At 36.3% G+C, this 14,788-nt stretch overlaps 1 protein-coding gene across 1 annotated transcript in view; it reads right to left on the bottom strand.

The window, feature by feature from the left end:
- The window catches only part of LOC128982093 (pecanex-like protein 1), a gene marked incomplete at its 5' end in the record, with an annotated part of 53,684 nt that overhangs the window by 15,582 nt on the left and 23,314 nt on the right, over positions 1–14,788 (bottom strand). Inside the window, 5 exons of the mRNA XM_054401136.1 lie at positions 381–569; positions 1,308–1,514; positions 2,234–2,390; positions 13,148–13,453; positions 14,038–14,202. Of these exons, the coding sequence (XP_054257111.1) occupies positions 381–569; positions 1,308–1,514; positions 2,234–2,390; positions 13,148–13,453; positions 14,038–14,202 (1,024 nt within the window). The remainder of the gene's footprint in view (positions 1–380; positions 570–1,307; positions 1,515–2,233; positions 2,391–13,147; positions 13,454–14,037; positions 14,203–14,788) is intronic.

The raw sequence follows: 14,788 nt of genomic DNA on the forward strand, positions 1-14,788 counted from the left end.
TTACGAAGACTCGCCCAATGTACAAGTAGGCCTGTTATTCCTATCAAAAACTAAATCAAAGCTATTATGGCCTAGAGCCTTTAACGAAAACACCTTCCCAAATCCTAATAGGATTAGACAATTTTTTGTATTAGTAAAATCAGAATTATACTCTTAGCAATATGGGAGGGCGCCTGAACGCCAGGTAAAGTACAATTATGTTCATGGGCACTCCTATATTGCTAAGGGTATAGTAGAATTCAACTGTAATTTAAAACATTAAAGGTAAAAACTAAAATATATCATTAAAAAAAACAACTAGAATTTATTTGATTTTTATAAAATCGTATCCCCATTTTATGATTTTCTTTACAACTACCTGATTCAGAGTTGTACAATACCTTCATTGTCCTCCACCCCTTCAGAGATGGCTTCCACCTCCCTCTGTTGGCAGTAAGTGCCTCGGAACTCCAGCCCTCTCATCTGGAAGGTGACTAGTCCATTCCCCAACTCTATGATATGCACCAGACAGTTGAGGTAGTCTGACGCCAGCACAAAACAGTCTCCTTGAGCGACAGCTCCCCAGCGTCCTGGGGTCAACAGAAATGTTTATATTCTATTTTGTGACACAATTTCAACTATAAAGGTTTGTTCAACATAGTCCACCACAACAACTGAACTATATGCCAAACTATACTCGAAATAGGTGAGAATTGGTGATTCGATTTTCTGGTAAGTCAACAAGCAAATTGGTAATCACATGTAACCTTGCAAATTGTTACTGGTTTTCTTTTCTATTTAGATTAGTTTTATTTCTGTAGCTCTCAACAGTGTTAGCAATTTTTACCATTTTTAAAAATTTGTTTTTAATGAAACAGTGAAAACTCTAGTTTTCTTACTAAGTTAGATGTTATATTAAATAGCATTAATTGCTAACCAAGTAAAGAACATTAATCAACATCCATAAAATTATACACAAACCTTCTTCTACATTTTACACTAATCTCTTTGTTTTGTAGGTTAGCCTACGTAAGAAGGATAAAACTACCCGCCAGGTGCCAATGCAATTTGGTATTTGTGAAAGACAAGGCAACTTTAAATCAGTTGAACAAAACTTGAGCTTGGGCATTTTATTTTACTCTTCATTTCACTTTATCTGTGCATCACAGACTTCACTGTTGCAATAACCAAGCTATGAAAATAAACTCTCAGGACTACTTGAATCTACTTGGTACATTAAAACAAATCAGGATTTACCTTTAAGCTCAAAATGAATAAAAGCTCTGATGACAATCACTTAAATTAAATAGTTCACAGGTGAAACATACCGAGTATGAGATCACCACACAACGAGTGCTGCAGAGACCGAGTGAGGTGCTCGTAGAAGATTGAGTTGAGGTTGTTGTCGTCTGCGCCGAGGTTACGCTCCAAGTGTGACGACAGCCGAGTGTTGGAGTGATCCACTCTCCTTGTGTTGTAATCTCTCTCCCAGAACTTGACTGGTCTCACGTACGATGTCAGGAACACTGCGCTGCCTGTTAATTAACACAAATCACACATCATCCAGCCTAATAACCTCCATTTAAATACACAGACACTTTCTTAAAATAGTGGAACTAACGTATTGCCATCTGAAAATAAACATTAGTTCCAATTCTATATACTTAATACAATAAGGTTTTTTATTGGCTTATGGTCAAGCAGAGTAAAAAATGGTAACGTAAAACGTGATTTTGTTTAGGGCTTTGACCCCTAGCATTTAATTTTTTTTAAGATCCAGTATTGCTGACGAACTTTCTATTATAATAGTTTAGATGTGAATTGTAATTTAACAACTGTTCCTTCGATTGAATGTTTAACCACACTCAGATTGTAAACCAGAAACATACAGTTTATGTATTTATATAGGCTACTTTTTTTACAATTGTGGCCTAATTGAGGTAGGTAAATCACTAAATCACTGTAGTATAGATCTACAATCAATAAATTTATTGTAAATTAGTTGTTCAAATTTCTTACAACTGTTTTAAACATACGGTAATCTTTAAACTTTAAAAGGTAAATGGGTATTGCACTAGATCCATTTTGCATCAGAAACAAGTTTTGAATCCTACTAAACTGCGCAATCTATTGCTTATTTGCAATCATTACACTACATCAAATTTGCTTGACGATTTATTGATTTGTCTTATAGTCTTACATTAAATTTTTAAGTAACATAGAAGCTACACAAGTCCAGAGGTTTACTACTTACCTAGGAAGGGGTTGAGGGGGGCTGACAAAGCAGCTGATATGGCAGCCTGCAAAAACATCATGGCGGAGTGAGGCACTGAGAACGGCTGAGCAAAAGCATGAAAGGCAGAGCCCCAGGTGATCTGCCAAGGAGCGATGTACGTCACCACAAACTGGACCTGTGAAATCAGCAAGAGTTGAATGAAAATCCTTCATTTCAACAGGCATAACCATTATGTGGTTTTACAACGAAATTGCACTTTGTTTAACCATTTTCAATGTAAACATAAAATTGCTTGCAGTGAAATATCAACTCAAGGAAAATAATTTCATTTGAGATTTTACAAATTTCCTGCAGTACATTACTGCAAGTTTTTCTAAGCCATCACTGCTTAACTCGTTCACGTCGGCATGGGAGCAATCGCTCCCATACGAAACCCTAATGCTATCCTGCTGGGTGCGATCGCTCTCAAGCTGCAATGCAGTACGAAATTATTTATTTTTAAGCCAGGATTAGAGCTAGAAACTTGAAACCTTGCACAACACTGCTCAATAGTATACTGTATATTGTTGTGGTGTAGGTTGGTAGTAAATTTCCCCGTAAAATCCCCGTCTGGCAATCTCAAAAATCTACTTTTTGTCCTGCCTTTTTCCCTCCATTTGGCAATACAATTCCAATGGGACCGGCTACGTTCCAAGCATTGCTGCTATCTGTGGGTGTTTAGCGAACTAGGTCAACTCTCGTTGTAAAGCAGGACATAGTCGCTTGTTATTTGCTATTCGTCAGACCAAAATTGGAAAGCCAATCACACACGGCAATCGGGTTTGTTCGTAGCTTAGGGCTGCGCCGCACTGGGGATACGCCCACCATTTGGATCAGTTGCTGAAAGTCTAATTGCCAGAAGGTCTAATTAGACCTTCGACACACATTTTGCAGTTTTTACTTGTTGCTGAGGGTCTAATCTGGTAGTATGTCGAAGGTCTAATTCCCGGAAGGTCTAAGAGTACAGTCAATGCAAAAAACTTATCCACTGGTACTGTTTTAGACCTTGCGGGATTAGACCTTGGGCACAAAATGTTACTTTTTTAAATAAATGTTTATAAAATGAGAGTTGCTGAAGGTCTAATTCCCGGAAGGTCTAAGGTTCGAGTCCCGGAAGGTCTAATTCCCTGAAGGTCTAAGATTCGAGTCCCTGAAGGTCTAATTCCCTGAAGGTTTAAGATTCGAGTCCCGGAAGGTCCAAGATTCGATTCCCGGAAGGTCTAAGATTCGAGTCCCGGAAGGTCTAAGATTCGAGTCCCGGAAGGTCTAAGATGCGGGCGGGCATTGCGTCGCCATAGATGAAGGCTATACAAGCAGGCAATAACGCAACAACTTGAGTTGTAATTATCGATATGTTTCATTCACTCCAAGATGGTTCACTCCAAAAAGTAATTTTACAAATTATTTGCCTGTTCATTCACTCCACTGTTCATTCAATCCAACGGGTACAGTTAGCTCTATAAGTAGACTAACAAGTAGAGAATATAATTTTTGAATTTTACTGTACATTTTATACAATATCAACAACATGTTTTATAATTAACTAGTGTCCCTGTTGCTCGAAATCGAGCAATTGCTAAGTATTACAGGCGTTATTTTAAAACGAAAAACAGTCATATTTTTTATGACTATAAAAGATTCGACTCAAAGATTATGGAATACTCAAGATGTAGATAACAGATCGATATAATCAACATTTCTTGTAAATATGTTATCATTTTTCGAAAGCTGATGTTGTTTTTTAGTGTTTATAACACACATTATTTCTATTTCTTCCCCTTGGTGGTGTTCTATGACTTTCCTATGTTTCCATAGTTTGCAAATCGTCTCTTTCAATGATTACTAAGAAATGCAGCACAGTGTTAATTCAGTTTTCTTTTTAGTATATCAATTTATCCAGGCTCTCTCGTTTTTTCCCATTGTAATAATTACGCCAACCCAAATTCAAATAGTAACTATTTCATTTCAACCGAGTAAGTAAATGTTTGTGGCAAACTAATATTAGCAAACTTATTGACTGTTTACAATTAACATATGTTCTTCTCTTCACTTTTAATTTCTGACAACAGCTGGAGTTTCATAACAATATTTGTTTCCCATGTTAATCTTATGGAGAAATACGAAACTTTAAAGGGCTCCAGGGCCTCAACCTCTCATTATTTCCCTAAAATGAAAGTTTCCTGCACAACTTCAGGTTACCCTCTTTCCAATGACACCAAAAACATGTCAATCGGTTCAGTAGTTTCGGAGGAGTAATTGTCACAAAAATCCTGCTTGCGTATTAAATAAGTACGAGGTGTTAGCCCGTCCTACGTACGGGAATTCAGTAGTCAGTTAAAACCGTGTACAATTCAGATCAGCTAGTTTAAAAAAGACAAAGTTTCTTGCAGTTTTAATGTGAAAAATCATCTTTAAACAAATGTTGTGCGACCAAATATGTTTTTATGCATTTTAAATCCGATAATTTTACAATAAAACAGCAATCTGAATAAAACAGATTTTTACGATGTGAAAAACGTTGAAGTGAGATTTGCAGCCGATTCGCACAGACGCAAACTGATTATAAGTAGCATACAGTAGAGAGAGTAATAGCTTTGACTATTAATACAACACTTCTTTATCTTATACAACTTCTGTATCCAATAGTCAAAGGTAATAGTCAGTTGAGAAGTGTATAGACCTAGTCAACGATACTACCTTCTATAGCATACCTGCCTCTTCCATAATTACTAGGGTTGCTTTCAGAGAGGTGAAAGCCAGTTGAGCGGAACAAACGTGATTTGATATTTGTATAAGTAACTAAATGTAAAAAAGTCAATAGATGTACTAATGCTGGTTTTATTGCTTAAAATTATAATAATTCTGACGTATGTATAGTCCGTGGCTTGGCAATCAAATAACAGTATTTATATAGGATAAAAAACGCAGATTCCATTTTCAGCCGAGCCACTAAAATGAGGATTTGCCGAACAATTATTAATATTACAGAATAGTATTTAATGATATACAACTTTTCACATTTCATAAATTATATGTTAGTTTTGCTATGGTCAAAGGTCCAAATCCAAATTTTCTTTTCATTTGGTTTTTATGTAGTAATTTGCTAGAGTCATTGACTTTATATAAAGTTAATGCTGGAATACAGTAAATAGTTCGTTAAGACCATATGCAAACATTTTTGAAATCGTTTCACCGTTTAACCAACTATTCCAAAAGATAAAATTTATATGGTGCAACACAAATAAACAACTCGATCACCTACCTATAACCTACACTTTACCTCCCTAATCTAACCTTACTTCAAAACACTTAATGTAGTCACTAATACTCATAAACCCCGACATACCTTCCCCACATGCCTAAATTAGATCAGTGTTCAATCTGCGTTTTATTAATAAGTGTAATAACTTACTGCACCGTCGATGTAATTCAACATAATATAACCTGTGATGTATTATCGGATTAAACATCGATTTCGATGCCGTTCGATATATCGCTTATTAAATCCTGATTTCTAACATTGGCTGTTTCTAATCAGCTGGCAACACAAATATAGGTTCCCAAGAAAGTAGTCACTGGTCCGTATCCCTCCGCTCCTTGTTTATGCTCCGCGCATTGAGAAAGTAGTTCCGTATATTTTCTCGATTTTCAGTGAATTCAGTGCCTTAAAAAATGTTTTAACGGCATTTTCTTGTTTATTAAAATCAAAGGAATGGTTTAAAAACGTATAAAAGAAAAGTCTAGAAACTTCAGAAATACGTTATGATTCTCATGTTTACATTTTTCTTGTAAACAAAAAACTGCCATATGGCTACTTTAGTCCCATAAGCCTAATGTTAAAATTTGGAAATTTTAAGTTCGTTTTAAATTGCATTAGCATTATCTAATTGAAATTTGTTTGTTTATTAACCATCTCACTATTAGTCTAAGTAATCTTGTTAAGTTTAGCTGAAATGTGTTCTGCCGTTATTGAGTGATGTTGCTTTATTTGTTGCATTGAAGTTGATCCCAAAGAGCTACGCTCAATTATCACCACACATGCCACAATACAACTAACTTACTATACACAATTTCCAGTAGGTCTGAATAGAAACGACCTAAAATAAAACGATAATATCCAATAAAATTCACAGTACACATAATTTAACTTTGGTGTCCTAACATCAAACTAATCGTCACACCTATCCTTTGTATCAATTTCACTGCATTAATTACTAAATAAATAAGTCTAAACAAAGAAAAGTAAAAACAATAACAATTTGTTTTGAAACAGCTGTTTGGTTCAAATAACATTCATTTGAAAAAAAGAACTGGTCACATGTAGCAGGAATATAAAAAGTAAACACGCTAGTAAAGCTAATGACGTAATTGTCAATGTTTATTATCCATACCGTTATCAGTTCTATCCTTGATAATTACCCACCCTCATTGAATAAATGTACATAGTAATTTCCCATATTAGTTAATTTAAACTACAATATATTCATAGTTTAAATAAAAGTGATATTTTCACGTTTGGGGGCGCTGATATAGGCACCCCCAAACGTAACCACAACTCAACACGATTTCATAAAACATGTAAATATTGTTATTTTGCTATTCTTTCCTTGAAAAGTGGAGCAGTAAAATAATTTGCATTTATCCTTTTTTATTAGGCTCGTGTACAGAGCCTCAATTTGTACTGTGGTTTAATTAATTTTGGTCCAAACTATTTTAAACTGTGGTCTAATTATCTCTACTAATCTGACTTATTTCCTATAATCAAAGAAAAAATAAGAGTAAATAAAATAACCTCATAGTTCCATAGTTTATATTTAACCAGCTGTTAGTTAAAACAAATTATATTGCTCTAAAACAAATCAAGATTATAAAGATTGCTTTACAAAATATTTTGAACATCCTAGTATTTTACTATGTATATTTAATTAATCCTGTCATCCTCTTACAGAAGAATTGAACGTATCAATGATTAGCATTACACATAGTATAAATAAGTCAACGCTAAGTACTGTATGTCTTTACATTTTTATCCAAATGCTGAATTTGTGACACAAAAGCTGAATGTTTACAGCTGTTATATTAAGCAAATTATTTTATGCCGAAAGCTAGTTTAGAATCTTAGCGTCGGCTGCTAGACTTTTTAAAAATTAAAACTTAATTTATAAAAAACTGGGACCCAAAACTAAAATTATGGCTTCGACATTCCCTACTTCTCAAAATTATCTTTCTTTCAACACAAAAATCATGTAAATCCGTCGAGTGGTTGATTCAGAATCGTGAAATAAAAAAACACTGTTTTGTTTTAATATTATAGATAAATAGATGCCACACTGTGTACAAGTAAAAACTATCGCTACGTTCCTATCGGAAATTCCGCGAAGAAGTTTTAAACTTTCCATTAGGGTTCCAAGGTCTCGCTCAAAATCACTTAATATTGATATTAAAATTATTCTCTGGCAACGAACACGTTTTCGGTTGTATTTGGATCCGAGGTCCCTCACCAGGACCTCGAAACAAGCGGGGACCTCGGACCCACGGTGGAAAATCACATCGATCGCCTTGGAACCGACCTTATACGCACGCACGCAAAAATTCACAAACTTTTAGATTTATAATATTAGTAAGATGAAACATTGACTATATGTGTTATTAAATTAAATTGTCAATTATCAAAGTCAAAATAAGAATAGTCAATTTCTGTACAACATTTCAATCACTATTTATTTACCCATCATTTTAACATTATTAAAAACATGTGACATTATTAATCTTCACAAATAAGTTATAGCACAAATATAAAGATTAGATTAATCAATGGTCATACATATATATGAAATTAGTCATTAACATCTGTGGTATAAAGTCAATGGATGAAACTATTTATTGGCTAAGATAAGCTGAAATAAACAAAACAGAATCCTGAACACCAAGGAAACTAACAATGTTCTTTTAACACCAACTTTAACTTATTTCCAGTGTTCCCAGATTGGCCGTAGTCAAATATCGTACACGCGGTCCTAAATTATCGTATTTCACGAAAAATTATCGTACAATTTTAAATAACAATCGTAACTGGCTTGAGTATTGAAATACCTAATAGACTTATATATTTTTTTATTATAAATCTCAAAATCGCCATAAAACCATATTATTTTTAGTTTTGAACGTTGTAATCATAGTAGGTAACTGATATTATGTGAATATTTCTCAACCTCAACACAAACACTACACCAGTATTTTCCTTCCACCATGCACTCACGGCCACCTTTAACTACAGGCCGCGGCCTGGTAGAATTGGCATCTCCACAAGTGGTATGTTGTTCAGTGACAGACGTCCCATAAGATAACATGGCAGACAGGTGATATCAGCTCATTAATTCACACTTTATTGATTTCAATTTAAATTTATAAACATAAATTTATTAAAATATTGAAAAAAAGACATACAGAATTGAAAACCGAAACAATATGAATTAAAAATCTATTATGTACATTTTAAGCGGAGTCAATATTGTCATAGTCCAGTAACCAATATTTCGTTAATACACAAATACAATTAGCTGCTTCACTTCCAAACAAAACAGCTGTTACAACACCTCTTGTGATGTTGCCACTTTGAAGGCCGAGGCCTGGAGTTAAAGGCGGCCGTGCGTGCACCCGTGCACCATCGATCTCTAAAATAGAGATCGATGGCGTGCACTACTACACCAATAATTCGCCAAATGGGCGAGATTATGTACGGAAGGTCTGTTCTTATGGTAACAGACTTTCTCGTGGTGTAGGAGAAGCAGAAGAAGCGAAGCAGAAGCATTCAAGCAGTTTAGAAGCACATTTCATGGAAATGGTTTCGTTTTAATTTTATTCATACTAACAGTTAACTTATAGTTTTCATAAGATTGATTTTTTATGTATTGATTTTTATATCCCATCTCTAATAAATACTGAGTTTTGATTTAAAACAGCAAAAATGTTTCCAAATTTTTGGGTATAACCTCCCAAACCAATTTTGTAAAAGAGTACTATTCAATTGCCCAAATTATCGTACAAATAGCATTATCGTACGGTGACGTATCGTACATCGTACGGGAGGCTAAATTATCGTACAAAACGATAATTATCGTACGTCTGAGAACACTGCTTATTTCTGCCAAACTTATTTAACTTACTTATGCCGATTGCACAATGGTTTTTAATTACCAATTTAAACTGATGTAATGATTTATTCTGAGCTATAGCAACTGTTATGGCCCAGCAACTATGCCAATAACAAAAATTAAAGTATCCAATAATCAATGATATAATATAAATAAGGATTTTTTTTATATCTCCATCGTACTTGTAATAACGAGCTAGCAAAAAAAAGACGTGAGAGTTATTAAAACTATCACTAAGAATATTACAACTCTAAAAGTTGTTGCGTTATTGCCTGCTTGTGTAGCCTTCATCTCTGGCGACGCAATGCCCGCCCGCATCTTAGACCTTCAGGGAATTAGACCTTCAGGGACTCGAATCTTAGACCTTCCGGCACTCGAATCTTAGACCTTCAGGGACTCGAATCTTAGACCTTCAGGGACTCGAATCTTAGACCTTCAGGGAATTAGACCTTCAGCAACTCTCATTTTATAATAATTTATTTACAAAATATACATTGTGTGCCCAAGGTCTAATCCCGCAAGGTCTAAAACAGTATCAGTGGATGAGTTTTTTGCATTGACTGTACTCTTAGACCTTCCGGGACTTAGACCTTCGACATACTACCAGATTAGACCCTCAGCAACAAGTACAAACTGCAAAATGTGTGTCGAAGGTCTAATTAGACCTTCCGGGACTTAGACCTTCAGCAACACTCCCCACCATTTGACGTGCCGCCGCGAACGTGTTAAGGCTTTTCGGTCAAAAAATTAATTTTCAAAAATTTATTTTATTTTGATATGGTAATAAATTAGAAATAAAAATGTGTAGTAAGTAAATGATTCGGAGGAGTAATGTGGGACTTGCGGGCCTTCAAAGTGGTCATTTGTTGGTAACAGTTTTTAGGCTAAACCACATGCAGGGGCATATCTCGTTTGACATAGCACTAAAAAACAAAAAAAATTTATCTAGATAGAATTTTCAAGGAGCAAAAAATAGCGGTTAGTGTTCGGTATTCATGTTTTTAGAGTATTTAGAAATTAATCATTATGTTAACTAAGTCACTGGTTAATTAATCATGCTAATGTGTATATAAATCACCACATTTATTGTAATATTATTTAGTCTCAGTAACAATTTATTGTAAATAGACTCCCGCTTTCAATATTCAAATGAGATTGCTAAGCCCGCTCGAATTTCCCGCCACAGTAAGGCCTATTTTCCTGTACTACATACCCATGAATCACCTGACACCGTGTTTGCTTCAATCGCATTTCCTATTGGCCATCGAATTCCTAGACCCCTCTAAACCGCAATTGCATTTTTCAAAGTGAAGCCGTTGATCGGCGTCTGTCTGTCCACGGTCGGCGTCCATAACTCACGGTGTATACCGTTTCTCGTATCTCGGGACATTAATTGCCCTTTTTTACCTCTCTTTAACGTATTTTTAGGCTATAGATTAATTATATCTGGCCTCTCTCTCCTCTATAGTACATTTAACTATATATACATTTTAATTTCCCCCTTTTGTTTGTGATTAAATTACTTAAATTGTGATCTAGTGCTTTCAGACTCTTCAAACCTCAAGACAGTGTGTGCGCGTCCGTGTATTACTTCTAGACTTTTCGTACGTTTTCACCGCGACTTCCACGTATTAGTGAGCTCTTTGTGATTATGAACTTGGGTGCGTTGCGTTCTCCAAAATTCTACAAAACAGAAGCACTCGGTCTAAGGACTCCGCCATCCGCCATCGCTCCACCATAGACGACGCCGCTGCCATACTCTCCACCTTTGGATAATTGGACTCAAGGTACAACCTTAAAGTTTTGTGTGTGTTTTAATTAGACTCTAAAACTAATCTCATTTGCCTCTCACAAGACATTTTATTCCATCTCGGGACCTCAGTGCCCTTCAAATTGCAGATTCGCCATTTTTCTCTAATTTAATTATTTTTCTCTTGAACTATTAATTAGTTCTGGTCCTTCGAGTTATTAATTATTTTCATTTCACCCATTACGCCCTCAACAGTTAGAATCATGCTTAAGTTGCAGCGTGATGAGTCAGCTAAAGAACATTTTAAGGACCTAAAAATCTTTACTGTTTACAGGCAGTATATATATGAATAAAAAATACTAGCAAAAACACAAGAAGTAAATTCAGAACCAAAATAAAATTCCTATTCTTAAAATTTTAGAGATAAGAACGAAAGAAAATATACAACCACACAGGACTAATTTTTTTTTTTAAAGAAACCCTCTTATGTAGGTAATAGATTTTTTAAATTTATTCCAAATTATATTAAAAAAGAAATAGATCCAAACAAATTAAAAAAAAGTAGGGATGGACGGGATTGAATTTTTAGTTCGGGACGGGACGGGATTTTTATTTCCTTCCCGATTTTCGGGACGGGACGAGTCGGGATTTTTTTCTGTGCATAAAAAGAAAGTACTGTATTGCAGTTACCAAAAAAGACATACAAAATCAATTTTTACCATTTGTGGCACTGATCTATAAAAACAAAAAAATGGGTAACAATTTACAGGTACCTAAAGAAACTTGTGACTCGCGGTCACGGCGCGATCGTCGGTATGACTCCGCGGTCACGGGGTTATCGTCGGTATGACTCCACGGTCACGGCGCAATCGTCGTCATGACTCACGGTCACGGCGCGATCGTCGTCATGACTCGCGGTCACAGCGCGATCGTCGGTATGACTCGCGGTCACGGCGCGATCGTCGGTATGACTCCGCGGTCACGGGGATATCGTGACTCGCGGTCACGGCGCGATCGTCGTCATGACTCGCGGTCACGGGGTTATCGTCGGTAGGACTCCGCGGTCACGTCGTGATCGTCGGTATGACTCACCATCACGGCATGATCGTCAGTATGACTCCGCGGTAACGGCGCGATCGTCGGTAGGACTCCGCGGTCACGGCGCGATCGTCGGTATGACTCGTGGTCACAGCGCGATCGTCGGTAGGACTTCGCGGTCACGGCACGATCGTCGTTATGACTCCGCGGTCACGGCGTGACTGTCGGTATGACTCCGCGGTCACAGCCCGATCGTCGTTATGACTCGCGGTCACGGTGCGATCGTCGGTCCAATAATCGCGGCCACGGCGCGATCCTCGTTATGACTCCGCGGTCACGGCGTAATCGTCGAAATGACTTCGTCTCCTGCGTTCGCGGACCTATCGCTCGCAATAACGGCGTTATCGGCACTCGCGAAGCGGAAAAATCGCCGACGATCGGACCAAATCCCGTCCCGAAAAATTCCCGAGTCAAATGTAATCCCGTCCCGATAATCAGGAATATTTTTTTCCCGATAAATTCCCAAAATTTCGGGACTCGTCCATCCCTAAAAAAAAAGATTGAAAGAGTTTTTTTAATAAATTTAGCAATTTATTCCTTTAAAGATTTTTACACCTGACAAAGTCGCTATGATAGTTGACTTATCTTACTAGATTTATAATATGTATTTGTTGTTTTTATAATCATTCCTCATATTGTGCTGTTGACACTAATTATTGTACAATATACATAAAACTGAATAAAGATATTTGAATTAAATTGAATTGAATATGTCCAAAGATCCACAATGTAGTATCATTATAGCATAAGTCTCATGAGATAACCAGAGGTCACTGGAGTGATAAGAAAATAACTAGTAGCTGAACCAGCAATATTTAACTAAGTTAACTTAGTCAATGTTTGGTTGAAGAATTTAAAAAAAAAATTACAACAATATTTTTTGGTTCTTACCTTCAAAAGAAATTCGTAGGTTTTACTGAAGGCGATGGCGGTGATAAAATAATCTATGAGAAAAGTTTCACTAGCGGCCGCATAGTCCAACTGGAAGAAGAGAACAGCAAAGGCCGTGATGAGGTACTGCAGGGGAGGATGGGAGAAAGTGCTTCGTAGACACTTGAGAGCGCAAACAGTGATAATCACTGATGCAACGTACGGGCCAAACTTGCGTACGATGACGGGCGAGTCCGTGGTGAGACAAGCCAGGAACACCACAGGGTAAAGTATGTTGCGTTCCAGATAAGACAGGTACACATACAGCTATGAAACAGACATGTGTTTGTAACAGTATAGTAGTAATACCAGTGAAGTGTGAACATTTAGAAAATTACTCGACAAAAATGTGAAGAGTTCAAAAAATAAAAATTTAATGCTATACTGTAACTTTGACTTACCTTGTAGTCTAGTTTTAGTTTTATTTGGAGAAGAGTTACAGTTTCATTAGCTTAGTTGAGAGTTAAAAAGATATTTTGTCCTTGATCAGGACAATCTGCTTTCTTAAGAAGAGAAGATCAACACTAGGACCATATAATAGAGTAATGTTGTGTGAGTCCCTGGACTCTTGATTTTTCAGTTAAGCGGGTTAGTTTTGAAAATATTCCTTAAACGGCCGAGTGGCTTTTATTTAAAAACAATATGTACTGCAAAGCTCTTTCTTATGATTCATAACGTAAAGATTAAAACTTACAATTCCATCAGTTGTAGGGGGTATTCTGTTCTGAGTTTCAAGAACATTTCTGTAACTACTAAGCTCATGTTTAGAGCACCCAAAAACAGAAAATAGATCAGAACAAAACATTTCAACCCCCTAACCTAATCTACAAACCTAACACAACTGTGCATACCTTCTCAAACCACATGACTTTGGCAGCGTCGCGCACCTCAAACTGTGAGTGTTCGTGAGATCTGAGGACGGGACGAGCAATACACAGCCAAGGCAACTGTTTCCTCAACTGTGGCATGACATAGTGCAACAGTAAACCCACACAGGTGGTCACACACCACAATACCTACACAAACAACACCATGATGATTCACACAAACATTTGAAAAGGTTTAACCCATATGCACCGTCTTATTTATTTACCAAACATCCCAGTATCACTGAAACATTAAAAATAAAACAATATATATTTAACTATTTTTATGATAATTTTTGTTTTATGATGATACTGTCTGCTGTGCGCTTGCTATGTCACAACATTTTGTGAGTGGGTATTTGGTAACCATGAGAACTTTTGTAGCCTGTGATTGGGTGATTAGTAACCATGGCAACTTGTTGCATGGATGGATAAGAAGAGAAACTCTAGAAAGAATAGAAGAACAAAGAGAAAGAATAAGCGATGTTATTATGTCATTGTTATCTTTATCGGTGTATTTTACGACTGTTGTTATCATCTATAAGTAGGCTACTATTATTTTATGTGTACTTTTATATGAGTTATTTAATGTTTTTATTGACATTCTTCTGTCCTGTACCAGCATAGCTGTAGCCTATGACTAGCAGTAGCTTACTAGACTTCTATTGTTCTGTTCTTTATTTTGCCGTACAATGTTTGGCAATTTGCTTGCTTGAGTAAACGTTTTTATTTCTGG

This window comes from Macrosteles quadrilineatus, unplaced genomic scaffold (assembly GCF_028750875.1).
Source record: "Macrosteles quadrilineatus isolate MER2022 unplaced genomic scaffold, UCM_ALF_1.0 Scaffold_107__1_contigs__length_349487, whole genome shotgun sequence".
Lineage (NCBI taxonomy): Eukaryota > Metazoa > Arthropoda > Insecta > Hemiptera > Cicadellidae > Macrosteles > Macrosteles quadrilineatus.